At 36.9% G+C, this 26,827-nt stretch overlaps 1 protein-coding gene across 9 annotated transcripts in view; it reads right to left on the reverse strand.

Annotated features, from left to right (window-relative positions):
- UBE3A (ubiquitin protein ligase E3A) overlaps window positions 1-26,827 on the reverse strand; it is a 54,061-nt gene that overhangs the window by 21,842 nt on the left and 5,392 nt on the right. For 3 of the 9 annotated variants that reach the window (XM_061459733.1, XM_061459730.1, XM_061459731.1), the window contains 5 exons: window positions 22,477-22,544; window positions 15,098-15,243; window positions 14,374-14,490; window positions 11,058-11,102; window positions 433-743 (listed from right to left, as the gene is read on the reverse strand). In XM_061459733.1, the coding sequence (XP_061315717.1) occupies window positions 433-743; window positions 11,058-11,102; window positions 14,374-14,393 (376 nt within the window). In that variant the 5' untranslated portion in view covers window positions 14,394-14,490; window positions 15,098-15,243; window positions 22,477-22,544. The remainder of the gene's footprint in view (window positions 1-432; window positions 744-11,057; window positions 11,103-14,373; window positions 14,491-15,097; window positions 15,244-22,476; window positions 22,545-26,827) is intronic. The other 6 variants (XM_061459734.1, XM_061459732.1, XM_061459737.1 and 3 more) reach the window with 3 other exon arrangements.

The following is a 26,827-nucleotide window of genomic DNA, read 5'->3' on the forward strand; positions in this document are numbered from 1 at the left end:
AATTTTTAGCTTGGTCGAAGTACTGCCTATCATCCACTGCATAATTTTTTCTTCATCTGTTTCTTAACAGAAGTGGAACTAGTTAAAGCACAACCTTTGTAACTCATTAACTACAGAAGAGTTGTGAAACTAAAGCAGACATACAAAGCATTTTAAAAAAACAATCTCTCCATATTTGCAAATCCAGTTATGTCAGAAAGCAACAAATGCACATGGATTTTAACAGGGACATGGTAAAGATACAGATTTAGAATCAGCATTCAGCATTAATCCAGCCATTTTTCAGATTCCACAGTAAAATATCTGATTGCCCAATATTGTATTTTAAAGTCAGCAGAAACCTCCCGCATTCAGCAGAACACCACCACAGTGAATTCCATAATTATGCATATGAAACATATTTTATTGAAAAAAACTGAAGTAACTTCTTACCTTTAAAGTCATCTCTCGGGCCTTGCATTTCCTTCTTGTTCATTTTTCTGTCAGTGCAGGAATTGTTATGGGCACCTTTGGAATTGTTTTCTAGGTAAGCTGAGCTCGTTCCTTTCTTGGAGGGATGAGGATCACAGAGTTTTGCATTAATCTTATAAAGCTCGAGGGCCTTAATGGCTGCTGCATTGTTATCCATACGGAGAAAAGTTGGACAGGAAGCACAAAATTCATTCGTGCAGGCTTCATTTCCACAGCCCTCAGTTAACTGGTGGTAGTAGCGCTCTATTAGATGCTTTGCAGCTGCTCGCTTCCTGTAGCAAACATTCAAACAGTAAGTACAAGGATTAGTAGAGCTTTCACATACAAAGCTCATTCAAATGCATCAGCAAAGGCAGAGATTAGTCAGGCACCGAAACACAAGATTTCTGTGTCAGAAAGGACACATCAGGAGCGTTTTTTAAACGCAGGATTCTCATCTTGACAAATGCAAGTATATTTAACACAATTTAATTTGTGGGTCCTATGTAAGTGGAAGGTAAATCCTATTTATGCAGTTTTCAGCTTTACATTTTAGCGCTACAGTGGACACAATGTTGTTCAGTTCTGAACAATCTCAATTATCACTAGAAGAGAGACCAATTCAGATGCAAAGCAAGGCTTCAAATGAAACAACTGGATCTCACACAGGTGATTAAGTCTGATGTATAGTACTGAGGTATGATTGCCACTGACAGACAGGGGGAAGAGATACAAAATACAAACAATTCAGACATTCATTTAGTAACACTATCAATACTACACCAATACCATCTAAAGCCTTTAAAAATCTAAACCATTTTTTAAAGAAGATTACAGATAACTTAAGGTTTCAGATATTTAGTCTGTTTAAATCTGTAGGAAAAATATTGCTTGGTTAATTAAACTGATGACAAAACCACAACCACAGATGAGCTCAAGGTTGAATATAATTCCCCTTAGCTTAATAAGGTATATGGGTCTCAAAAAAGCTATTCACCAAATCCTCTCCTTTCTCCTGCAATTATATATGGCAAGTATGTATGCTGAAGAATTACGAGTGCATTACTATACAAATCAATGTGCTCAGTGCTATATATACACACAAGAAAATTTAACTGGCCAATTATTAAGGTCACAGACTTATGCAGAAAAATGCAAATAGTAAAGAAATCACTGGAAAGCTGTAGGTAACTGGGACAGAAGCAGCTGCACGCCGCACCTAGAGTGATGTATTTGACCACGTTTTGGCAAGAAATGAAGTTTTGGGGGTTTAAGAAAACAAGTTATTAATGAAAAATACCAGATATGAAACGTTTCAAACATTTTGATTAGGTGAAACATGGAAGCTTTTTACCTAATTTTAGTGATACAGTACTATAAAGATTAGAACTTGTGAAGCAAGATTTTAATCAGAAATTGTGTTAAAGTTGCTTCTTCCAATGTTGACGCATGCATAGATTCTGCACAGAACAAGTATGAGAGAACTAAAGTGCTAGACTGACTGGTACTACTCAGTACTCTAGGTCTTAATACTGTTCGGTTAAGTATCACGAGTTTCAATGTAGCCGCTTTAGAAGGGAAAATGTCCTCAAGTTCTGAAAGTAACTATCAAGCCATGTATTATTCAGCAATAACACCTTTACTCCTTCCTTTTCACCCTTCAAGATCTCATGAGCCTAGGGAAGAAAATACTTCTTACAAAGAATACCATTACCTTAATGTCTACTTGACCTTCCAAATGTGCCAGTGAATTCCATGACCAAAAAAAAAAAAAAATAAATAAATTGAGAAGTTTCCCTGGCACTTTGAGAGGGAGGAGAAAGATCATAAAAAAAATATAATTAAAAAATGCAGCACGAGTAATACCATCAAAACCACCATTGTATAAACAAGGAATAGCGGCATTTTAATCGAAGGAAAGATTTCTAGCCTCTCCCATTTTTATATGTAGACTTAAAACTTGTGTTTCTCCATGTACTCATAAAAATGCAAGGTTTTTTAAATCTTGTCTTTCATACTTCAGCCTTCAGGACAGAGGCTTTAAAAAAAAAAAATCACACCAAAAAAAAGCATTTTAATACAGCTTAGACCAGTACATGATTTCACAAACATCTATTTCTGAAGACAAGATTCCATGCTTTGATCATGCTTGTCTTTCAGTCATTCAGACCTTCAGATTTACAGTGTGAAATATTGTCATTTGTAAGCAAGTAATTATATCATGTGAAAGCCTTTCTTTGTTAATACTGAATTTTTACACTTGAGCTATGGCCACCTGTCTCTCCAAAATGCTCCTTATTTACTCCTCTTTCAGTCTCTCCTGTGCATAGAAAATGGTCATTCTTTCATATACACATTATCATTTTATCCTTCTATCTTACTCCTCCACTGCAGTCTATACATTGATCACAAGTTTTTTGCCATAATCTTCTGACCTATGTAATACACCACAAACATTACATGGATTATTTCTCAGAGCTGTTCTAAGTGTGTGTATTTCTAACGTGTTGTATATATCTCAGTGCGTGCATGTATAAAAAGGGGTATGTGTATTTAAGAACCTAAAGCAGCTGGCGTTGTTATTCAGATCAAATGTATCATGAAAAGCTGACCAATTCCTTAAGAAGGGAGAACTTATGTTTTCAAATTGCAGAAATTGTTAACTCTTGGACAGGCGTGCACACCTTTCTAGCTTGCTTATCCAGTCTGAATAAAGTTATTTTAATGTATAAACACTGATATATTAACAACACATTTTAACATATTAAACAACATTTCAGTGACATCCAGAGATGCCAGGAGACAAAGCTAAGCTTTGACTTGTCTCTAACAGTTAACTTCTGAGGGACTCAGGATATTTTGCTTCCAATATTTAACTACCAACTACTTCTCAAACTGTGCCATGCCTACAACAATGCTGTTTGTACAAACATTTTCATTTAGACTTGTAGCTGCAGACTCATTGCCTCAAGTTCTGTGAAATTCTATCAGAGACAGAAGTCTGACTGAAAGCTAATTTTTTTCTTTTCTTTTTTCTTTTTCTTTTTTTTAATCAGCTACAGAAGCAAACAGCACAACAGTACAAGAACACAACAATATTAGGATTTCTTCCCACCTCTTCCCAGTGGGCTGTTCCACAGACTTTTGACATGGCCTCAGATAAATTATTTAAGTAAATAAAAAAGGTCATACTCAAAGCAAGGCTACAGACATCAAAAGGTAGAAGGGAATTTACTGAGCCTTCCACAAGAGCTACCCTTACTGAGCTCCATCCATGAAAGCACTTACAGAGAACACAGTTCTGAGTAAGCCAGTGTGTGAACTACAGAACAGTAAGTTACTCCATACAACATTCCCATTGGTACTTGATGAATTATTGTCAATGTCCAGTGCCACATTTCCTATATTACTGAGTATAAAAAAAAAAAAATTAAAAAGTAGCATACCTTCCCTGCTCTCCAGAGGTGAAAACTTGATCTATTTCTACATTCCCTTGCTCATTTAGGATGCAGAAAATTCAAGTTCTTACCCTGAGACATTAAAACTGGGTCACTAAGCAAGGTAACATAAAACCTATGTCTATTCTTAGCTCACACTACACAGTGAAGACTGCAGCTCCCTTTAAGATCCTATACAATGATCTAGTAAAGATTAACTGGTCCCTTATAAATTTGATTACCAGTTTACTGTATGTTAGCACACAGACACCTCCTAGTGTTACTGAGGCTTCAATGACTGACTTTCATATATGTTTGCAAAGACTCACAGTGCTGTTGCACATCCAAGTATGAAACTGCACCAGTGTGGTTGCAGTTGTAAACATTTCACAGGCATAACCTCATGGCCTAAAGATAACTTCTCACACACTGAGCCTTGTATAACCTCCACAAACAAAGACACACTACTGCAACGGAGAGGCAGCTAAAATAGACATCATCTTCCTTCCCAAAGCCCAACAATTTCATAAGCATAATTTTTTTCATTTAAAAATACACTAATATTCACTGACTTACTTTTGTAGTACTTCAGGGGAAAAAAAAGCCTTTATACTTTTTAATTGTTCTTTAACTAATAAAAAGCCAGGTGATAAATACTTTGCATCTGTAATTTAAATGCCGCTGAAACTGTGGAGTATCAAAAGAAATGTGCACCACAGAGCCTCTGCCTTTCAAAATACTTAGGCAAAGGTGGGCTGCATTTTGGGTTGTAAAGTAATTTCCAAATGTCTAAAACCTATGAGAAACGAGATGGAGTGCACTGGTTCAAAAGTTCCTATGTAATAGCATTTAATTTTCATTTCTCAAATTAAATACAGACAAGTACTACAAAAAGGAAACTACAAAAAGGAAACTTTTGTGACAGAAAGAAAAAAAGGGAGATTTAAACATTTAAGGAATTATAGAAAAAATGTGAAGCATAATTCTTTAGAGTTCATCTACAAAACAAAGATTTTTCCATCCAAGTTTCAAAACTTGCCTGAAATAAAAAATAAATGCATAATTTTATCTTTAAGTTTACCTAAATTTGAAACCTTCATACATATTTCTTACTTTTTTAGAAATATCTGTGTAAAATTACATATTTCTGATTGGTTTTTGCTTGGGACATGACTTTTACCTTATTTCTACAAAGAAGTTTGACATCACTCTAAGATGTGGGAAAAAACCCAAAACAAAACAAAAAACCCTAAAAAAAAACCCCAAACAAATAAACAACAAAAAAAACCAAAAAAAAACCCCAAAACCACGAACCAAAACCAAACAAAAGAAAACAAACAAAAACATTCATGTATATGGAAACAGAGGAAATTTAAGTTTGTCTTCTGGGTAGGAAAACTCCAGGGAACAGGTTTTTTAGTACTAATAGTAAACCAACTTTCAGTATATTCCTTAACACAGAGGAGCATAAAAGACACCTGCAACAATTATATACTTAGGATATAAGATGACCAGCAAACCAAAAGCTGTTAAAAAAGTGTAGGTTATGGATGAACATCTGTCAAATACTGCTTTCTAAGAGTTCCAGTTTCAAACTTTGCATGTTGGTTTCCTGCTTCTGTTTAGTTAAGAACAGCAATGTTAGAAAAGACAAACTTCCCGTAAAAGCACTGCCCACACAGACCCTTTGGAGTTACCTCCACACTGAACTGCCAAACACTCCATCCAGAGCTGGAGCTGAGTCCTCTGTTCCAGCAGTGCTGTAACATGCTTTGCCTGCCTTAGCTACTGGCACTTCAGCAAATGTATGTCTGCAAATGCACATAGCACAGAGAGCTCACGTTTTCCAAACCTCGTTCTTTCCAGTGTGGTAAGCCCCAACAGCTGGGGTGCAGACCATGAACCCCTCGGACCACAGTGGTGTCACCCAAGGGACCTCCCTTCCCACCATGTTTCTTAGATCCATTGTGCCTACGGGAACAACATGTGCTGATGAAGACACGGCACTTCCTCAAGAAGGCTGAGCCTGAGAACAGAAGGGCTGTTCTGGTTTTATGGAGCAATGAAGACAGAGAGAGAAAGGGTCTAGAATACAGCACTTATCCCTCAATCCTGTCTCACAGACAAATTAACTTGCTACAGTCTTATTAGAAAAGCACCCTTCGCTACTGCCCTTTCCTCTTCAGGTTATTAGTTTCAGGACTCTTCAGAAATAATGTCATTCCACACCCCAACTGGTTTCATACTGTGGTTCCTATCTGTCCTTAAGAAGGATCGCAGTGCCCTGTCACCTATGTGATCCTCCAACATTCAATTAGCCATAAAATTGAGAGATGAATTATGCATCAATTACATCCTGGCTTTTCAATCCAAGCAATTTCAGGAAAAATCCCCAGTCCCTGCTCCCCATCTTCTCCAACCCAAGCCCCACAGTATTACAGGCCTGAAGCCATTAAGTAACTGATTACAGGGAAACAATTATTAGGCAATTTTTATAATTGGTAATGACTGCAAGCACACTTGACTGTGTTTTAAATATTACACTCATTTTTACAGAATTAGTACCTTTTGAAGGTAGAAATACATCCTTCACAGAAAAGCCCATAAATTTATTTAACTACAAAGAAATTTGAGTTACTGCCAGGATAAACATATTACTAAGTTGGACTGATTATAAGCTTACAACATCTTACTCTCTTTGAACAAATTTGTTAGTATTTTAAAGAAAAGTACACAATTGTTATCAGCTGTTAAACCCCCAAAGAATAATCACCTCTAACCACACAAAACATTTCAACAGTTCTCCAAATTTTGTTTTACATTATCTAGTACAGAATCCTAAACTCTAATACTCTGTACTGGCTGTTAGGCCACAATAAAACCCATTTTGACTGTATTGGAAAGTAATGAAATGACAGTAACTTCACACAGTTGCAGGAATCCTTCAGCCTTTTATATTCAAGACAAAACTAGTAGTGCATACTTTAATCAGACATTAAGCATATGACATACTTTTTAGGATGCTTTCCCTCTATTAAAGAAGTCGTGGCACTCAAGCAAATACAATTAAACTTCATGTATTCTACTGAAAAAGCTTAACTTTGTCAAGTATGAAATTTATATCCCATATTCTGATCAGCAGCCCAAGCAAAGAAAGGAGATGAAAATCAGCACTGCAGTGAGATATCGAAAGATATAGACAGTAACTTGAAGACACTGATTCCAATTGTCTACTTCTGGACCACTGTAGTGTTTCAGTAGAAAGCATGACATGGGAGACAAAATATTTCAGACAAAAATACTGATTTATATCTAACCACCATAGGACTTGCAAAGAGACATAAATGCTGATCAATCTTGTACAACTTGAAGAAATATCACCATGTACAAGCAAATGAAAATCACACAACTCTCTTAGTAGAGACTCTAGAACATGTTCAAATTAGGCTTTCATGGTAGCATTCCTTCATTATGCCTTCAGTCTGCATGACACTGTCCTAGAAGGATGACCATGATCATGCAGAAACTAAGTACAAATCATATGGATCATAAGACTGAAACACCTAAGTTTCTAGTTTAACAACAACCTACCATTCATGGATTAGACAGCTCCAGAGAGAATGATCTCTCCTCTTTAAGCTTTCTTTCATCTATTTTTAACTGGTAAATTTACAGCATCCTTCAAGCTCCATGGGAACCGAGGACTACAATACATTTGCTCCACTTACGTCTTCTAGTGCAAAACCTGGAATTCCCTTTCTTTCATTATAAAACTCGGCCAAACTGCACTTCTATACAACTGCACTTTTGCTCTTGGAAGTAAAGGCAAACCAGACACTTAGTTGTAACTTAAGTAGCTGCTAAATTTAAGAAACTAATAATTCTTGAGTGGGTCAATGCAGTCTTATTAACTGATGAAGCTTCCTCAGGGGAATCACTGTCTGGGTATAAATGACGCATTGCAAGAGGCTCCAAGAAGAAATCTTTTCATTCATCCTACACATACCACAGTACAGAATAGTAGAATAGTCAGGGTTAGAAAGGACCTTAAGATCATCTAGTTCCAACCCCCCTTGCCATGTACAATACAGTGCAAGGCTGCAGGTGTACATAAAGATATTTCTTACACCTTTTTCTCTGAAGAATGGCAATAAAGCAGTAAATGCCACATAAATCACCCTATGTGTCAAAGTTTGATACAGAGGCCAGGAGCAGCATGTCCCATGGTTATGTCATGCAAACCCGCCTCTGCTTTCAGCTATGACTAATTAGAAACTAATTTAAGGCACTCTGTCTAGAAAGCACTAGGATGTCATCTGCAAGTATGTAGTATGAAACACTAATACAGTTACTGTACATATTTGCATTGGTTGCAATTTGTTTTTCTGGCACATTTTGTGGCTGCTGCAGAATTTTCATTTTTCTATTATTTCAAAGGAAACAAGTCAACTATCAAGTCTACTCCCTTTAAATATGTGTGAGGTGTGTGTGCGATGTCAAATTTTTGATAAAAAAAGGGGGAGGAAGTTTCAAATCTGAAAGCATCCAATCCTCAAAAACAGAAATTAAAGATGAATGCACAGAAAGCCAGCATATCAAAATACCCACACCTTTGCCTTGATATGTGACGAGATAGAGTGTAATTACATGAACTGATAAGAAGCCAAGTTATTGTCATACTAAACAACTTAAATTTATATAATTTAGCGCTAAAAGCATTTTAAGAAAGTTATACTAAATTGAAGCTGAAAATTAATGTAGAACTGTGACAGGATCTTAAAAAATTCAAAGACTCGAATGAATGCTAAGGAAAAAAGACTTAAAGCTGAGTTCAAACTAAGATGTTGATCATGCATAGAGCCAGAATTTGAATAGCTTTGGATAAGCAAGACTTCTGCATGAAAGAATTTGCTGCTTAAGAATATGAAAGAGGCAGTTGATTTTTTATTTTAATTCCCACACGTGAAACATATATGACTATGCTCTTGGTATAAAGCTTTGCAATGCAAAACAAACAAATAGCAATTATGTCAGTCAACCAGAGCAAAACCAACTTAACCATTCAGTGTGCAAATAACAAAACACTGCTTAAGTGCCCGTATTTATTAATGAATAAAGGTCAGGTACATAACATTGTAACTATTTTAGCTACACAGTAGGCTTGCAGGTCACACTGTATTACCCAGCCTGCCATTCCACCTGATGTGGCAAGAGTAGCCACGCAGCAGGATTGCAGAAATTCTCTAAGTAATGTACCATCACATTGTGTTACAGTTAAAAAAAATATAGTTTTGAAATGGTACCATGCATTAATATTGTGTAACTACTACTCAAATATGCGAATCCCTACAGCTTACTGGCTTACATCTATTTTAGACAGACACCTGAAACCACAGGGTAACTCCAATCATCATTCTGCACCAAAAAAATCAGTTTTCCCACAGAAAAGTTTGCTACTGTAGACACTTTTCCAGGTTCAGTTTTAAGGATAAGAACACATACAAAAAAGAACTGTCAAACTGCTAGCATAAAAAGTTATACTGCCTTTTCCTTCTCATTTTTCATAGGTCCTTACAGAGTTTTTATTTCATGCCAGTCAAGATGCTTGTTTCCAACACATCTTTCCTTACGATGTGTAAAAAGCACTAGTCCAACTGACAATATGCAGAGCATACTATTAGCCAGGCTACAGACTGATTTCCCCTGTTTGACTAGGCCAGGGAAACAAAAGAACACAAAACTAAACTGCAGGAACAATAAAACACAATGAAGGAAGGGCTGCTACTGGAGCAGAAGAGACTATGGCAGATTTTTTGCTCTGCAACCTCTGCCTCTAACATGTTCACACAGCAACAGCCAGTCATTTCTAAGGTCTGGATCCCTGCAACCTGTACTCCTAAAAAAGCAGCTAGACAGCACTTCTGTAACACATGTGCATGAGAGGGAAAAGAGTTCCCAGGAAAAATCCCTGCACAAGAAAAGACTTCACTGCAGAGACTTGTTAAAAACACATGGGAAAAGCATTCCTTGTTTCCTTCTCATCACTTTTAAGGCTAGGTATGCAGTCTGATGTGGGCACTTCAGCTTTGCTCATCTCCAAGTTGGGCAGCTACAGCACAGAAGTCCTTGAGCAATTCACACTATATCCCCAAGCCTGCAAAACATCCTGAAACTGGCGTTCAGCCACAGTGTGTAGAATGCTAGACCACTCGGGGGGAGGGTGTGGAGGAGACAGTTTAAGATCAGAGAAGTTTGTAGGCAGAGAAGAGAAATGAGCACAGATCCTTCAGACAGTACCCTAACTACTCAGCTATGCTCTCTCTATTATTTTGGAACTTGTGCTCTAAGCCAGAAAAGCAGTTTGTGGTTTCTCAGAGTTCTATGACAGGACAGTTTGAATAGCTAGAAAAGAATGTGTTTGCTAACTTAGAGAAGAATAAAGCCTCAAATAACTTTTTTTTTTTTATGTTTCTCTCATACGCGCAACCCTTTAAAATTTGAAATGAAGATTTCAGCCTATCACAATCATGCTTCTAGTTAATCTTGGCTTCTAGGCTAATGAAGATATACCAAAACAAGGTCCAAAAGTGTGAACAAGATGCTACATGAACACTGTTTAGTATTTTAAACTTAAGAAAGCCAGCATTCTGTTTCTAGAATTAACTAGTACGTGCATGACAAATTCAGACCTTTTTTAGTCTTTTTATTTCAGCAATCCATCTGCCACAACAGATATTAGGAGGTATTGTGCCTTAGTACTGAAGTGTCTTCAAACCCATGCAAGATGTTAGTGAACAGCAGGTAGAAATTACACCCCTACTGTCAAGTCTGAAGACAGGCCTGAAGATTTCTGACACTGTATTATGCTACCATCTACTGGTTCACATTAAATTAAATGCCTGAACTTTCAACCTATTCACTATCAGAAAAAAACAATTAAAAAAAAAAAAAACAAAAAAACACCAACCAACCAAAAAAACATCAGTTTCTTAAAGCTATTTATTTTTCCAAAGCAAAATGTTACCTTGAAATTTTCTACAGTAAATCCACAGCTCACCTCAGCTTTGGTCATCTTTTTTTTTTTTCTTTTTTAAGCAGGTGCAAGATTGTTACATATGTCCAAAACATTTTGAAACAAGATATACCAAACTCATCCACTCATTTACTTACATTCGGCTAGTTTCAATGTTTTCAGAGTGAGGTTCTCCTGGTGATCTGCAAATACAGATAAAATAACAAATAATGCTTAAAGTTTTGTAAGTCATTACAATATGAAATTAGGAAAGGTGGAAAGTGATGATACTGTATTATTGCCAGTAAAAACATCAACTTCTATGCACTTCCACATTCAGTTTGTTTGACCAAACCCTAGAAGACAATTTATAATGTAAACCCTGACAATATAATTAAGACAAATTTCTTTCAGGAGGACAGCACTTTTTCCCTCACAGCTTACACAACAGCAGGCATTAGAGAAGAGTTCTGCTGGCAGTACTTCCTTATTCAGATTACATACTACACCACTTCTGGGCTAAACCTTCACAATCAATTTTGTAACTAAAACATATACTCAAAGTTTACCATTGATCAACTGTTACAAAAAAATTTTCTGCACAGCTGGACTCTAACAAGCAGCAGCTCCAAAACAGGTCTCAACAGCATCTCAAAATAAATTTCATACATCTCTCAAATTGAATTTATGGAAATAATCTTGCAGGCAGCTGTTTCTTCCTTCCAACCAACAGGTCAGACAGTAATATTCAGGATTAGGTTTTTGCCCAACATTTTTGAACACACAAACAGCAGCTTGACTTAATTTACAGACTCACTTAAGGGGTATAGTTCCATATTAACTTAAGTAGGCTAAATTACAGCTCCTCCTTATTATCATCTTCTTCCTTATGCAGCACAAATTCAAGAAGTTAACATTTAATAGATTTTTTTATACTGATTATTTTTTTCCTTCCTTCAGGACTTCCGCCTATGTTGTGAGTTTGTAGCCAATGAGCCAGGAGACATGGCAGCAGTTTTAACTTCAATCACCTTAGCTGCCTTGAGAATCATACCTTAAGAACATAGCCAACCTTCACTTGGGTATAGACTTTGGTACAGTTGACCATAACTGACACAAAGGATACATTGCCCGAGAAGCGGAAACAGAGCACAGCCATTGCAATAAAACTCTGTAGCTTACATGAACAAAAATGTCTTTCATGACAACTTTCTTAAAACAGAAGCGAGCTAAAAATCTTCAAATAGAACTCACTTTGTAGGTTTCAACAGTTTGCTACAGGCCTTCAGTTAGCACAGCTAAGCAGGCCTTGCCATAGCTTCACTGAGAAAATCTTTGTTTAGAGGAATGGAATTCCTGAATTTCTCTATTTACTATATGACTATATATATGAAACACTCTTGGAAATCTCCACCTGTAGCCTGAAACATTTTTTTTTTCATGTTTCATTGTGCTACCTTACTGGGTGGTCCCTCCTAGTAAAGCCTGGACTATTCTCTCAATTCTCTACTAAAATCTTAGTTCATTTACCGACATACCAGAGCAACTTCCTGGATATTACCAAACTGTACCACATTAACAGATCCAGTGCCTAGAAAGCATTTCTGGCAGACAACTTAAAAATTCCTAGGCAAGCTGGATACCATGCAGTGACAGTTGAAGAACACAGGAAGTAATCTGTTTATATTTCACCAAGTTACAAAATTCAACTAACACTAGCAACAATTCTGAAATTACCATCCAACTGATCTTATACTGATGCTTAAAATGCAAATACCCTCTAGCTGGGAAATAATAAGAACTGCCCAATTTCAAAATTTGGTCTTTATTTATTCCCTCCAAATGATGTTTCCCCTCACTGAGTGAAGTTCAGGACTGACAAGACAGTTGCTGACAAAAATGCTCAACAGCAAAACAAATCAAAATTTCATTTCCCTTCAACTCCAGTGACCAAACCAGGTCACTAAATACTTAGCAGAGAGAAAAAAACTTCAGTTTTAGTTTTGTTTTTTTTTCCTAGTTATTCGCCTAAGCATCCAAGTGCTAGAAGTCGTATGACCTGAAGAACAGTGGAAACAAGAGTGTTTATTATGTTCATACTCACTAGCTCCTCTATTCACATTCAGGACTTCAGAAACTGATAGCAAAGAGACTGGAAGTTTGAGGCAGTTGTGACCTTTCAGTCATATGACACAATGAAGCTTTGGGTAAGAGTAATGCTTAAGTTGCTAAGAAAGTACAGGTGAAATAGCATTAACTCACAAACACCAAGAAGATGCTTTGAGCCTTCAAAATATGCAGCAGTATGAAAAGTTAAGAGGAAAAAAAGCAGACTGGCACCTAAACATATCATGTAAAACAGGTAGCCTGGTAATTTGCAGTACAGATGCAATCACAGCTATCTGTACACTCAAAATCTTTTCCTATCTTTAACATTTGTGTGAGTTTTACCTGGGCTTTGAACAGACAGCACAGTTAGTACATGATATTATGCTAAAAAAAAAAAATATTCTGCAAGACAATAATATAAGACACAGGTTTAGGAAAGTTCAGAAAAAAATAAACCTGAGTCAAAAAAAGGTTTGGTCCTTTAAGGTAAATGGTTCTAGAGAAAACAGGGATCAAACTCCTTCAGCTAATTTGTTTTCTATAGCATGAACAGACCTAGCATAACTATGATTTGTACAAGTATTAATGCAATTACTAACCAGATTTTAAAAGGTTTCAAATGGTGATATAAGCACCAGATAAAATGAGCTTTCAGGACTCATTAAAACAATGCGGAACATCAATCTAATTACAGGAAATGTAGTATTTGTTGAGAAGCTATTTATTCTGCAATACCCAATTGTTTACAAACAAGATACCTTGTTATTCCTCTGAGCAAGCAACAGTATGAAGAAAGAACTACACAGTATGGCAAGATGTCTTTTCATCATGCTTAAAATCTGAAACAAGAGTTCTGTTCAGAGAAAATCACAGAGCAAATGCTCTTATAAATTTCAGCTTTGAATTAGATCTTAGATACGGATCACAAGACACTAACTAATCTGAATACTGCAGTATGAGCTAGCAAATTGAAATGGTGGCTCGCTTCCAATAACACAGGGAGCAACTTCTCCATTCTGCAAGCCACTCCTTGAATAAGAATGCTAAAAAATTTATACAGAATTTCAGTGTGACAGTATAAAACACCAGAGACAAAAGTGATAATATTGGTCTTAAGAGGACTATCACAGAGCACCACAGTGCTCTTATTGTAGAAAGCAGGCAGAGACAAGCTAAGCAAGCTTTGAAATCACTCTAAGCAAGAGCGCAAGTCAACTTTGACAACTGATTTATCTTAAACAAACAATACACCTTAATACTATTTACAAAACTAACTTCAAGCCTTACAAACAAAATACTTAGGAAAAAAATATTAAACTGAAACATACTGATCCTGAGAAACAACACAGTACACTTGATACTTACCTTTTACAAGCTGTGGCCATTCGGTGACATCAGGGTGATCACAATTGATTCACTGATTAAAAACGAGTTGTCACACCAGTCCTGTATCACGCTGGGCTAAGCATAAGCTCAACAACTCTAAATAATTAAAAATAATTTAGTTATAAGTCCTTACAAATTATTTTCAGCCAGTCTGCTAAATAAAAATCATAAAACAGAAGAAAAAAATACTGATGTTAAGCATTAACTGCAAGATTAAGACCTACTGCACAAAAAAAAAAGTTAATTTCTGAATGGCATTTTAAGACTTCTGGAGTAACTCATTACAGTACACTCAACTGATGAACTTGAAAATTCATCAATTTAGTTTTAGCCTCTCTGAAAAAACTAAAATCCATCTTTTGGACAAGTGGAAAGCACTCAACATCAGGACAACAAGCATTTGAAGATTTGGAAGCATATGCATAAATATGAACTGTAATTTCTAACTACAATAAAATTCCATTAGTCATTTCTCTGCCACAACTTAATTGATACTGGTTCCTAATGAGGCTCCGTTTTCCCAGGGGAGCAGCATGTAACTTGCACTTTGCCATGTGCCTCTCCCCACAATAAAGTAGGCTAAAGCTATGTAAAAGTTTCAGAGGAACAACCCTTACTATCTGTGGCCAATATTTCAGGTTCCTTGCTCCATTTAAGCCGCATCTACTCTTCTCTCCCTTAAATTTTCAAAAGGGTATTTTACCTGTCAACTGTTTCCTGTGATCTGGCTCCACGGTACAAATTGTAGGGTTGGTCCTTTATTTTGTCACGCAGGTGGCAGCCAATGATCACCCAGCAATACTCGTGCCCAGAGCGCCCTGGGACCACCCCAGCTGATTACTTCCATGGCTGAAAAGGAACCAGTTAGTCTCTTACCTACTGCTATTATCTACTCTAAACTAAAGTTAATTGAAAAAATATTTCCAAATATAACCCTCAACACTCAATTCAATCCCATTCTTTCTCCCACCCAAGCTCCTAAGCGCACTGGACAAAGCCTGTAAAGAAAAAAAGGCCTCTGATGGAGAGTCAGACCACAAAGCATTATTCACTTTCTGTTAATATAAAGTTCGATTAAAACTGAAATGTTATTACTGTGTTTAGTAAGTAAAAAGTTATCTTTTTCTAAACACCAGTAGCTATGAAGGCAGACCTCTATACAGTATCAGTTTATTCCTGTGGCTCAGTCCCAGATAAAACTCCCCACATCTGAAGGTTGCCATGAAGAAGCCTCACACAGAAGCAAGGTGTACAAGGCTAGCAAGGTGTACAAGGCTAGCAAGGTATTCAGGGCACACCCGTAGCTCTCCAAAGTCACAATGATCTGGTACAAGTATTAAGGGAGCACATCAGACAGTTTTAAATGTTCCTGTAAAGAAAGCTTTTGTGCTTCAGTCCAATCTGTTACAAGAGTCTTCAGTAAAGACGCTCAATAAGCAATCAAGCATTCTCAATGCTAATTTGTTAACTGTTGACTTGTCAGTGATATGAAATCACTTATCTCTAAACAAGGCCCAGGATTTTCAAAAATTTGGCAGAAAAAATGCTGACTTTTGCTATTCTGCTACAAGCCCCACAACAGAACAAATGTGTATTAATTTTGGAATGATGCTTATTAGCTTTACTGGGTACATTCCTTGAGATAGGAAAAATGTCATTTAATTTTTTTAACATCAGTTATATTTGTGTCTTCTCATCTAAACACAAGTGCAGTTAACATAAGTAAAAAGGAAGCAGGTCACCAAAACCCTCTGAAACAAAGCAGAGGTTCTCTAGTACTTTTACAGGTATAAATTGTCAAAGTTTAACTTAGTCAATGCCAGGAACACAGTGCAACCATTAAGAGTCAGTTGGAAAGGTTCCTCATCAGTCAACATTAAATGACAAACAGGGTAAAGATTTTCAAATTAAAGTTCACTGACCATCAGCTGGACAGAAAAGCAAAAATCAAGATGCTGATGCAAAACTAAGAAGTCTTAAAAACATTTCTTATGGCATTCTGATTATTTAAGACCTGACAGTGTCTACTTTCAGGCAAGCCTTTGCTTTAAATAAGCAAACGCCTATTCCAAGGCAGTGCTTCTTTCTAAAGTTAAATCTAAATTCTTGCTGCTTTCTGAACTGATGTCAAATTGTTCTGTAAAAATGCATACAGAAATTAACACCGCTTCTAGATCTTTGCCTAAGTAACTTGCAGCATGCTGGTCAAAGAGAACAGTGGTGTAATCTCTAATTTCCTCATGTGTTAGGAAACATGCATTCTGTCCAACTGCTGGCAGCATCGGCTCACGTTCCAAATCAATCACTCCCTACCTGGATTTGCATCCTGTACCACCCAGACCATGGGCAAAAAGCTAGTTACAGTAGTCTTCCATTCAAGTGGAAGCATGTCAGAACAGGCTGAGAGCAACCTTAAAAAAAGGTTTTCCTGAGGTTTCATATTATAGAAGCCATGAACATGATTGTTAACAGTGAAGGAACACGTAAAGTGCTGGTACTGGATTCAAAAACTATCAGATTTTGGAATGTTGAAGAATGTGCACTGAGGTGGCACCTCTACTAATCATGGCCAAGTCAAGTTTGTGCCCAGGCCTGACACAGCTCCAACTCTGTTAGTCAGATTTAGCATACCACTGAACATAGTATCTACAGCAGCTCTGTGAACAGAGGCAGCATCCAAGCCAGCATGAATCTCACCAAGGTGAAGTTAACTCATCTAAGTTTTGTAGTGAAATTTGTGTCTACAGATTGAATCAGCACATTTCTAATCTGTAACAAGATACCTTAAAACTAGATTTACTGTATGGGGTCTATGAATCTCATGCTACCTTTCAACAATCCAGATGCTAGAAATCTTAATGAATCATTTTCCCTTTTATCTCCTTCTTGTCCTACCTTCCCCACCTATCCGTGCTGCCACTCCTTGGGACAGAATACGACAGGCAAGGATTCCCTAGCATAGATGAAAGAATTTTTCTAAAACCTTACTCATTCATGCATCAGCAGAGTAGTGTCTCCTGGCAAAGAGACCAGCATGTTGAAACACAGGGTGGGTGGTAAAGGAGACTGCCATCAGAAGATCCCTTATTCTGATTCTAGTTTGAACAAAGGACATTTTGATTGTTGATCCAAACAAGGCAAAAAAAAATATTAAATAAATAAAACCAACAAACAAAAACCCCACAACAAGTAACAGAGTTAAAGGACACTATTTGATCAGGAAAGGGAAACCACAGTGATGAGAATACTAGCATTCTGGAAACTGACATTATGAAGAATAGGAAACTGACCTAAACCAACTACTTTTCTGTCACAGGAATGCCATTACAAAACACACTCTGGATGTAACTTACCTTTTCTAAGGTAGGAACAGCAGCCCCAGAGCAGATATTTATTCTTATTACTCAAACAGATTTTTATAATTATGATTAGCATGTCTTACAGTTTAGGCTTTCACTAACACACTGAGCAGCTGAATGCATCTAAATTTGTGCCTGTGGAGTATGTCCAAGAAACCTGAGATGGCTGCTTGGCTCTTTGGGACTGGGCAGCCTCCAGTAGAGACACATCTGTATCTGCTTAGTGACTATTTACAAGAGGTAGACTCAACCAGGACTGCAACAACCCCTATTATAATTAGCAAGGCAATACACAAGATCCATGCCCTCAAACCATATATCTGAAGAACCTTATGTGGCTCCCTGGAATAGCCCTCATCAAGATGCAACAGGATAAATAATGTTTATGCAGTAGTCTGAGACAACTCAGACCCATTTCTCCAAGGGGGCAAAGGTGCAGATTTTCAGAAAAGAGTGAAAGAGGAAGAAGTCAGAAACAAGTTCAGATGCATTAAAAGGGGCTAAAAGCAACTTTTTTGCATAGCCTGATGAGATCTTCATTTTGCATGTTTCATTTAATCTCAAAAGTCTAAGATCACAAACAGGAGCCAAGAAGAGGTCTCCAACTTCAACATACAGAACTTAAAGCCACACCATGGAGAACATAAGCACCTACTTGTCAGCAATCAAAAATAAAGCCAAAAAACTTCCAGGTACAAATCACTTAATTGAAAGTTATCACTTACATGGGTTTTCTATACCCATTACTTTCTCTGTGTTGTTTGATGTTCATTTTCTGTGAAAGCACAGCAATCAGGCAGCTGACACCTAGTATATGAGATCTATGAAGATCCCAGAAAGAAGGAACACTTTTCTCATTTAAACTGTAACTTCTTACTGACCTCACTGAAGGATGGGTGCCCTGGAGGTGGCATTTGTAAGAATTTAAGTTTCTTTTACAAAGGAATTTTAAGTATCCACCTGAGTAATCTTTGATCCAATTTTTCTTCTTTTTAAAATTCTCCTTTTAACAGGTGATCTCATGAAAACAGGGGTGATTCACCTGTACAAAGAACTACCATGACCTTCCTGACATTATAGTACCAGAATTTGAATTGCTTAATTAAAAATAATCCTCCATCTCATGAAGATAACACTAAAGACAGCTTTCACATGTTTTCTGAAGAATCACTCTGAATCCTCCAAGAATGAATTTGATACACTTCTAGATTTTTGAGTACTATGATGAAATAAACAGTTACCATCTATGCAGTACAAGGTACCCTCAGAACTTCCCCTGATAGGTTACTACTTCAAAAAAGGAACTGACAATTAATAGAAAAGCTGGTCTTTTATAACTTGAGATTGTTTTAAGTATCCTGGAAGAAACTGTAGAATATTCACCAAGTCCCTAAATTCCATCTTAACTGCCATTTGCAGGGGAGGGCAAAAAAAAAAAAAAGTAGTAATAATCATGTTTGAGACTTAACTGATGTTTTCAACCTTATCAAGACATTATTTTCATTGCCTGCATGCTTCTTCCAGCAGAGAAAACACAAATGGACATAAGATTCCGGAAGTTTTCTTCATACAACTAATATGAGGTTGACTGAGCCTAAAGTAAAATAAAACATCCACTAAGAAAACTTGTTAACATAAATCCTAATGGAGCTGCAGAAAACCAGTAGTAATGCATCTGTACTTTTTTTGCCCACTGACTAGTAAGCCAAACCATTCATCTAGCAAATAACAAAGTCACAGAGTTAGAAGACCAAAAGAATTGGGTTCTATCCTGGAAAATGCCAACCTGAAGTAATTAAAACAGTCGTAACCGATATGCAAACACACACGTGCTCCCAGTATTACAGCTAGAACAACTGATATGAAGGGCTCTTGGAAAAGTGCCTGTTCATCTACATAAAGTACTTCTGACATGTTCAAAACTTATGCCCAGCTCTCCAATTATTCAATATTCTTCAGCAGTGTTCTAGGAGTAGCAGAAAAGAGTCACAAAGACAGCATGAATATAGGAAAAAGTACCTTGTGATTAGATAAGGGAAAAAGTTCAAAGTTAATCATGCTAATCAATATGGATACTGGAAGTAACTAAGTCCTCTCACTGCACATAAAGAACACATAAAAAAGAGCTTCCAATTAAAAGAAAGCATATAAAACCACCATATGACTAGAAACTGAAGGCTGACAAATTCAAATTAGAGTAGGAAGAGAAACATGCAGAACAGCAAGGATAATTAACACTCGAATAAATTATTTGGGGTAGGGATCTGAATTTGCTACTATCTTCGGATTAAAGCTGGCACCATTCTGGAATTTACACTTCAGTAAAAACACAAGTTACCGAGTTTAATAAAAGTAGAATTTGGTGCATCCTGATATACAGAGATCAACTACAGATTTACACAAAAGCTTAATCTTGTAATATTTGAATACTTACTTTGCCCGTATGTCAACAGTCCAGAAATCATACAGCAACAGAAAAAAGTCTAGTGTTTGCCCCCATTCCTCCGCCCTCGTGCCAAGCTAAAGGCCTGTGACTTATTTTCTAAAACCAGCCCTGCAATTCTGGGTATTAGACTTTCCTTTCAACATCTGGTTTTGGTTTGATATTTCAATAAGATCATAGATGTAGTTTATTCACCTCTGTAAAAGAGGGAAAGACCTGAAATAATCTTTAGTTTCTACATTTTTCACTTAGAACACAGCTGTTTTTTTTTTTCCACTACACACACTCCTTGGTTTTACAGCAGAGCCATTTGTTTCTAACTCAATTATGCCTGCTATTACAGGCTCCCACCAAAATAATATGCAGTTATGATTAGAAAACCCCTCCTACATCAGGAGGTGAAATCCAATCATCTGTTTAAACTTCTTCTAGTAGTTCTCCTTTTACTGGCTGGGTATCAAATTATTTTCCAAACACGTATGTTCTACACCTTCACTTCAGTTTTAATATTTAAACTTCTATTCCATCTGTCCTTTCGTTTATACTTAGTTATTTTGCTTTCTTTTGCTACCCATCCTTCATGCAGCCTTCCATGTAAAATACCTTTCTGTTCACCAAGTTCTTTAGTATCATCAGCATGTTTGTTTATACATAAGTTATATTAAGACCAAGCAATCACGCAATTCTGTAGCATAACATACAGCTCTTCTGATATTCCATTAGCATTCATTACTCAAATTGTGGGGGATTAGAGGGGAAATACCAGTACACAGGCTATGCATACATACAGTGGCAAGCAGTTAAACATTTGGAAAACAGCAGCCAGTATCAAAACTGGCAAGAAAGAAGTAACGGTTTAAGTTTGAAGAAGAGTCATCATACACACAACTGGTACTGAACTGGAGAGCAAGAAGCAGGTGGGTGGTCCCAGTGGTGCTGTGGGTGCAAAAATATATGCTACCTACCAGATGCCTGCTACAGTAAAGGACCAATTTATACAATTCTCTCAGGAACATCTGGACTGTGATAATGTAACATTATAGCTTTAAGTCATTTACAATCTTTAATTAGCACATACTATATTTAAAGTAGTCCCATCTATAGCTTTCTATGAAACAGAACTTAAAACACAGACACCAAACAATCCTTCTGCAAGGTTGAGATTTCAAAACTTTAAATACTTTCCTATGTTAAATATCTCCAAAACAAAACCCCAGACATACACCCATGGCATATAAAGCTCTTATCAGCAGTTAGTGATTTCTTCCCATGTTTTAAATGGTTAAAAACAGTATGGATGTAGCTTAGATGCAGTTAATTTTATATATTACATGTATTCACATAGAGCTTTTATGTACATTATTAGACATATTTAATATGGTAGAAAAAAAAAACAACCCAGTAATTGTTTTTCTGAATGCCGCAACGCAAGAAACTTCCAAAATTCTTTAAGTACCAAACTGCAGAACTACAGAACTTGAAACCCTAGGGTGGCGCAGTCATTCTTCACTACCAGGTATCTCCACAGGACTACACCAGAATAGTCAGAAAACGAAAATTAAAATAACTACAAGTTAAGATTCCAACCTTGCGGTAATACATGTATATTTTTTTAAGCTGGCTGGACATTCAAGAGCCTAGACAAAAAAATGCCATATGCTATGAGCTGATGTTAGCACTACTAATGAAGGCTACACTTCTGTATTTCATAGAATCAGAGTAGTTTGGGTTGGAAGGGACCTTCAAGTTCATTGAGTTCCAACCCTGCTGCCATGGGCAGGGACTCCTTCCACTACACCAGGTTTCTCAAAGCCCCATCCAACCTGGCCTTGAACACTGCCGGGGATAGGGAAGCCACAATTTCTCCGGGCAATGCTGTTTCCTAGCATTCCAATTTACATATTTAACTTACACTGATGTTTACTTAAGTTTTCTTGTAGTTATGAGCTTATTTTTCAAGCCATTCCTAAAACCTGTAAAAGTCTCACTATAAATGTGCTCAGCAGGAAGGAAAAAAACCCAAACAAACCAAAACCAAATCTTTAGTATTCTCCAAGGAAAAAAAAAAAAAAAAAAAAAAAATCTCAATTTAGTCGATTTTCTAGAGCACTATGCCTAACTAGTAAAAATCACAGCTAAAAAAAATACAGGAAAAATGAATGCATTTTTCTTCCTGACTTTATTTTCAACTTTTCATTTTTTTAACCAGGGAACAAAAGATAATTATTTCATACTATAATTACTAGCATACATGCACTATAAGTGAAAACATAAACATACCATATCTTTCCAGAGCTGCAGAAACTTGTTCTTTCAAATTTTAAAATGGGCTTCTACAGTTCTCGTACCTACAATATAAAAAACCCCATTACATTCCAGTTTTCACACTGTGCTTGTACAAGTTCAATACAACTTCAAAATGATACATTCAATCAGTCACAAGCTGCAACTAAAGGAAACACAGAATCACAGAGTATGTCCAGTTGCAAGCGACCCATAGAGAGTCCAACCCCCTGTTTTCACAGGACTACCTAAAACTAAATCATGACTTCCCAAGCTAAATCATATTTCCCATAAAAAGCACAATAGAAAATATCTACTATGTTAGGGAAAATACAAAAGCAGAAAGCCTGTACATACAATGCTCACAAATCATTCCTCCACAGTAATGCAATAGAGTTTTACAATTCCATTCATCTAGCTCATGATAAATATCCATTTCCTTCTTCTTGAAGATTCTGGCATGGTCTTCTCTCCCCCCTCTTGCCCCCCGTTTTTTTTGGTGTTTTTTTCTTGCCTCCCCCCCCCCCCCCCCTTTTTTTTTTGTTTTTTTTTTTTTTTGGGTGGGGAAGGGTTTGCTTGTGGTTTTTTCTTGTTTGGTTGGGTTTTGTTTGTTTGTTTTTTTGTCTGTGTGTGTGTTTCTTTGTGCTTTTTGGGGTTTTGCTTGTTTGGTTCTTTTTTGTTTGGTTTTGTTGTTTTTATTGTGGTGGTTTTTTGGTTGTTTTTTAATTAACTAATGGTAATTATCATTAGAAAAAAAAACACCCAATGCTCAAAGAGGTCACAGACAGAACCACATCTTTGTCCGGGCTGCACAAAACTGGTGGAGTTTGATAAACTTATCTACAATTCATTCGTTTTCAGGCAAGCCATAACTAACAACAGACGCATGATTAAAACATACTTCAAACATCTTCAACAAATACCTAAAGGCACAACCAGTTTCTGGGAGAAAAAAGTGAGAGAAATAAGCATATAAAGAAATCTAGTAGCAACTTTCAAAAGAAAAGAAAAAAACACAAACAAACAAAACCAAAACACCCAACTTACTTATTTGCCACAGAGTATCACATTTTCAGTACCATAAGATTTAATACTTAATTTCTAGGTTCTAAAACTGTATTTAGAACAAGCAAATCCGATGCTGCTGATTTAGGCTGATCTCCAATACAGATGAGAGTTCCCACGAAGGAAACACTGATCCGGTTACCTTAAGAGTACATTTTGGTTTGCCTTAAAATATGTCAAACCACAGAGAACCCAACTAGTACACCAAAGGCCCAGTTCTTTATCAGGGATGTGAAATGGGGTGATCCTGGTCTGAAACAGTCGTGCCAGTAAAGCACTCTCTCCACCAACAATTTGTCCACAATTTTTTGTATGTAAAGAAAAAAGTTAAACAGGACACCCTACCTGTTTCATGAAACAAGACTGCTATTTCAGCAAACAATTAGGATAATTATGTGGATTTATGAGTTAATGTTTTGCAACTACACCAATAAAACTTTGGTACCATTCAGAAGAAAAAGAAAATTATTTGAACAATATGAAACAATAACTGATGATTTTCCTGTTTGGAGGTGGCACTTCTCCATACCAACAGAAATCTAAAATATCTATTTTATATTCTATTAAAGAATAATTCTTCATTCACAGTGCTGCCATTAAGCAAACTCAGAAATACTCTGACAAATGTGACCAATATTTTCATACCTTGTTTCACAAGACTTCCAGCTCAAACACCAATGCATATAATTTTTCATGTACACAGATAAAGCAATATCATCTATATAAAATTCACTCAGTCTCCTTTAAGGTACAAAAGCCCCATCAGTATCCACAGTGTATGAGCAGAGCACAAAGTATAACACGAAAAGGTATCAAAATTAAACATCTATCAAGGATCTTATGATTATTATCCAGCAATAGGAGAAAAGACAACAAAGGTTCCCAACATAATTGAAGCTGTGTAGTTTAAGACAGTACAATTTACAGAAGAAACAAGACCACAGCAGAGAGGAGATGGGAGACACAGGACTTGCTTAGTAACATGTAGCTAGCAGCAGATGAGCAATTCCAGCAACACAAAACCGAAGCTCCTGGACTTCTAGTCCTCTTTCTTCAAACTCCTTCCACCAGCTACCACCAGAGCAAAGCAGGAATTCAGCAGTCTACTAAAAAACTACACTTAAAGGCTACACGACCAACATCGAAATGAAATACAGAATTTGTAATGCTTGTCTAAAAAGAATGAAAATAATTTAATGAAGTCATGTGCTTCAACATTCACCTTTAGTACTCATTAATTAGCATTAGGCTACCACAACTGCCTAAAAAAAATGCAAATGGAAAATGTGACTAAAGCATGGCTAACACACTTGCTTCCTTCCACTCAACAAGAAGAAATCTTGATGTGTCACATGACCAGAGCCAAAAGAGCTGCTTGTTTACAACTCTCATATATCTTCAATAAGAGACTTTAAGGCACACTGAATATTAACAAAGATGCTAAGCTAGTTAATTAACCAAACTATAATGTACAGAACTGCAAAATATTTAAGAAATTAATTCTATATTACAAAAAATACTTTGCAACTTTCATGTCTGGCTTGATGCAAGACATCATGAAATCACCTCTATCTGGTCATTAAACAATGTTTTCCACTTTTTTTTTTTTCCAGTAACTGTCACAAGACAGGAGCAAAATAAAAAATTCTGAGCACTACCCTTAAAAAAAGGTAGGTGTTTTATGTAGCATTATGTATTTGAAATTGTATTAGAGAATCAGAGAGTTTAAATAATAATTTTCTTCCATGACTGACATACATAACATTAGCCAAACAAAAAACCACCAAGTATTCACAAACACCCTTCTTTCAGTAAGATATTTAGGTCAGGGGAGCCACACAAATGGAGTATTTATCACCACCCTACAATGCGAAGGGCTCAACCTTTACAACCAAAAAAATACCAATATTTCACAAAAGTGACACATTCCCTTAGGAGCTCCCATGCCCTTGAACTCTGATGGGACTTGCAGACTGTGTAGACTCTAAGTACGTATTGTCATGGTCCCAAATAGGTAAGTTTTGCTACAACAGCTGAAACACATCTAAGTGCTGCCACTGCAGCCTGTGTATGCTCATATACCACGAACTTCTAAAAACAAAATAGCGTATATACACATATTAAACCACAGCATTTATTACCACAATTTTGCTCAAGGGATTTCACTATGAAATAAAAAGTAATCATTATCTGAATATGGCTATACAAATAAGAAAGCTGGAGACATGATACTGAAAACGGAAATTCTGAAGTAGTGATAGACCTCTTCAGTATCATCTAGCTTTGTAGAAGTTTGATAGCTTTTAAGAAAATGAAAATTACCATACTGTAAAATCAAAATATTTTAAGCATTAATTAGCTCCTGCACATGACTAACCATCTGCAAAGAAAAACTTGTCTACAACTATGGTAGCATTTTCTGAAGTACTTTGACATGCAGACCATTTTAGAAGTTCAGCTCCTTTAAGAGCCACTCCACCACCCCCTGACACCCCAAGCCTGCTGAACTGCAGCTGCTCCAACCTGGGTCCCACAGAGCATACCAGAGCAAGAGTACACAAGCAGTGCCAGAGCCCAGCTGCCTGGACAAGTCTGGCATCTCTCAGCACCGTGCAAGCTTGGCATGTTACGCAGGTCTTGTGCCTCCCCTGCACACAGCTCCTAAAGGTATGGAAAAGGGGTTTTCGTCTGTCATTCTCATTTCATTTCACCAATTTCTTTAATGTAACAATTATCAAGGGAGTATCAACAAGTCCAAAAAAGAGTCCATCAAAGGGACTAGAGGTGTGATCTCCTCTATGAAGGACAGATGAGTAACTAGCTTTGTCCCTAGAACTCTAGTTTGGTCAGGGCAGGAGTCCTGCCGCAGTCCTCACAGGACAGAATAAAAAGAAAATCATGTGGACTAATTGCAGCTATGCAATTAGCCAAACCCAAATACAGGTTCCATAATTTTATGCTTGTGATCCCACTGGTTGATGCAAGGCCCACCAAGACCAAACCTAAACTGGGTTTCAAACTACCTTATAGGTTTTGATACTTTGTCTTATGTAGGTACTTAGGTCACAGGTTTGACATTATGTCACACCAGGATTGAACACGAAGACACATGGAAGACAGGGAGGTGATTCAAGACAACCAGCATGTGTTTCAACTGTCATTGGTTGGATGGCTGCAACCAGATGGTAGCGGTCAACACCTCAACATCCAGATGGAGATCAGTGATGACTGGTGTTCCTTAGGGGTCTGTATTGGGTCCAGTACTATTTAATATGTACAGTTT

This window comes from Pezoporus flaviventris, unplaced genomic scaffold (genome assembly GCF_033815535.1).
Source record: "Pezoporus flaviventris isolate CSIRO_AGI_PZ_B2104156 unplaced genomic scaffold, CSIRO_AGI_Pfla_v1 ptg000030l, whole genome shotgun sequence".
Lineage (NCBI taxonomy): Eukaryota > Metazoa > Chordata > Aves > Psittaciformes > Psittacidae > Pezoporus > Pezoporus flaviventris.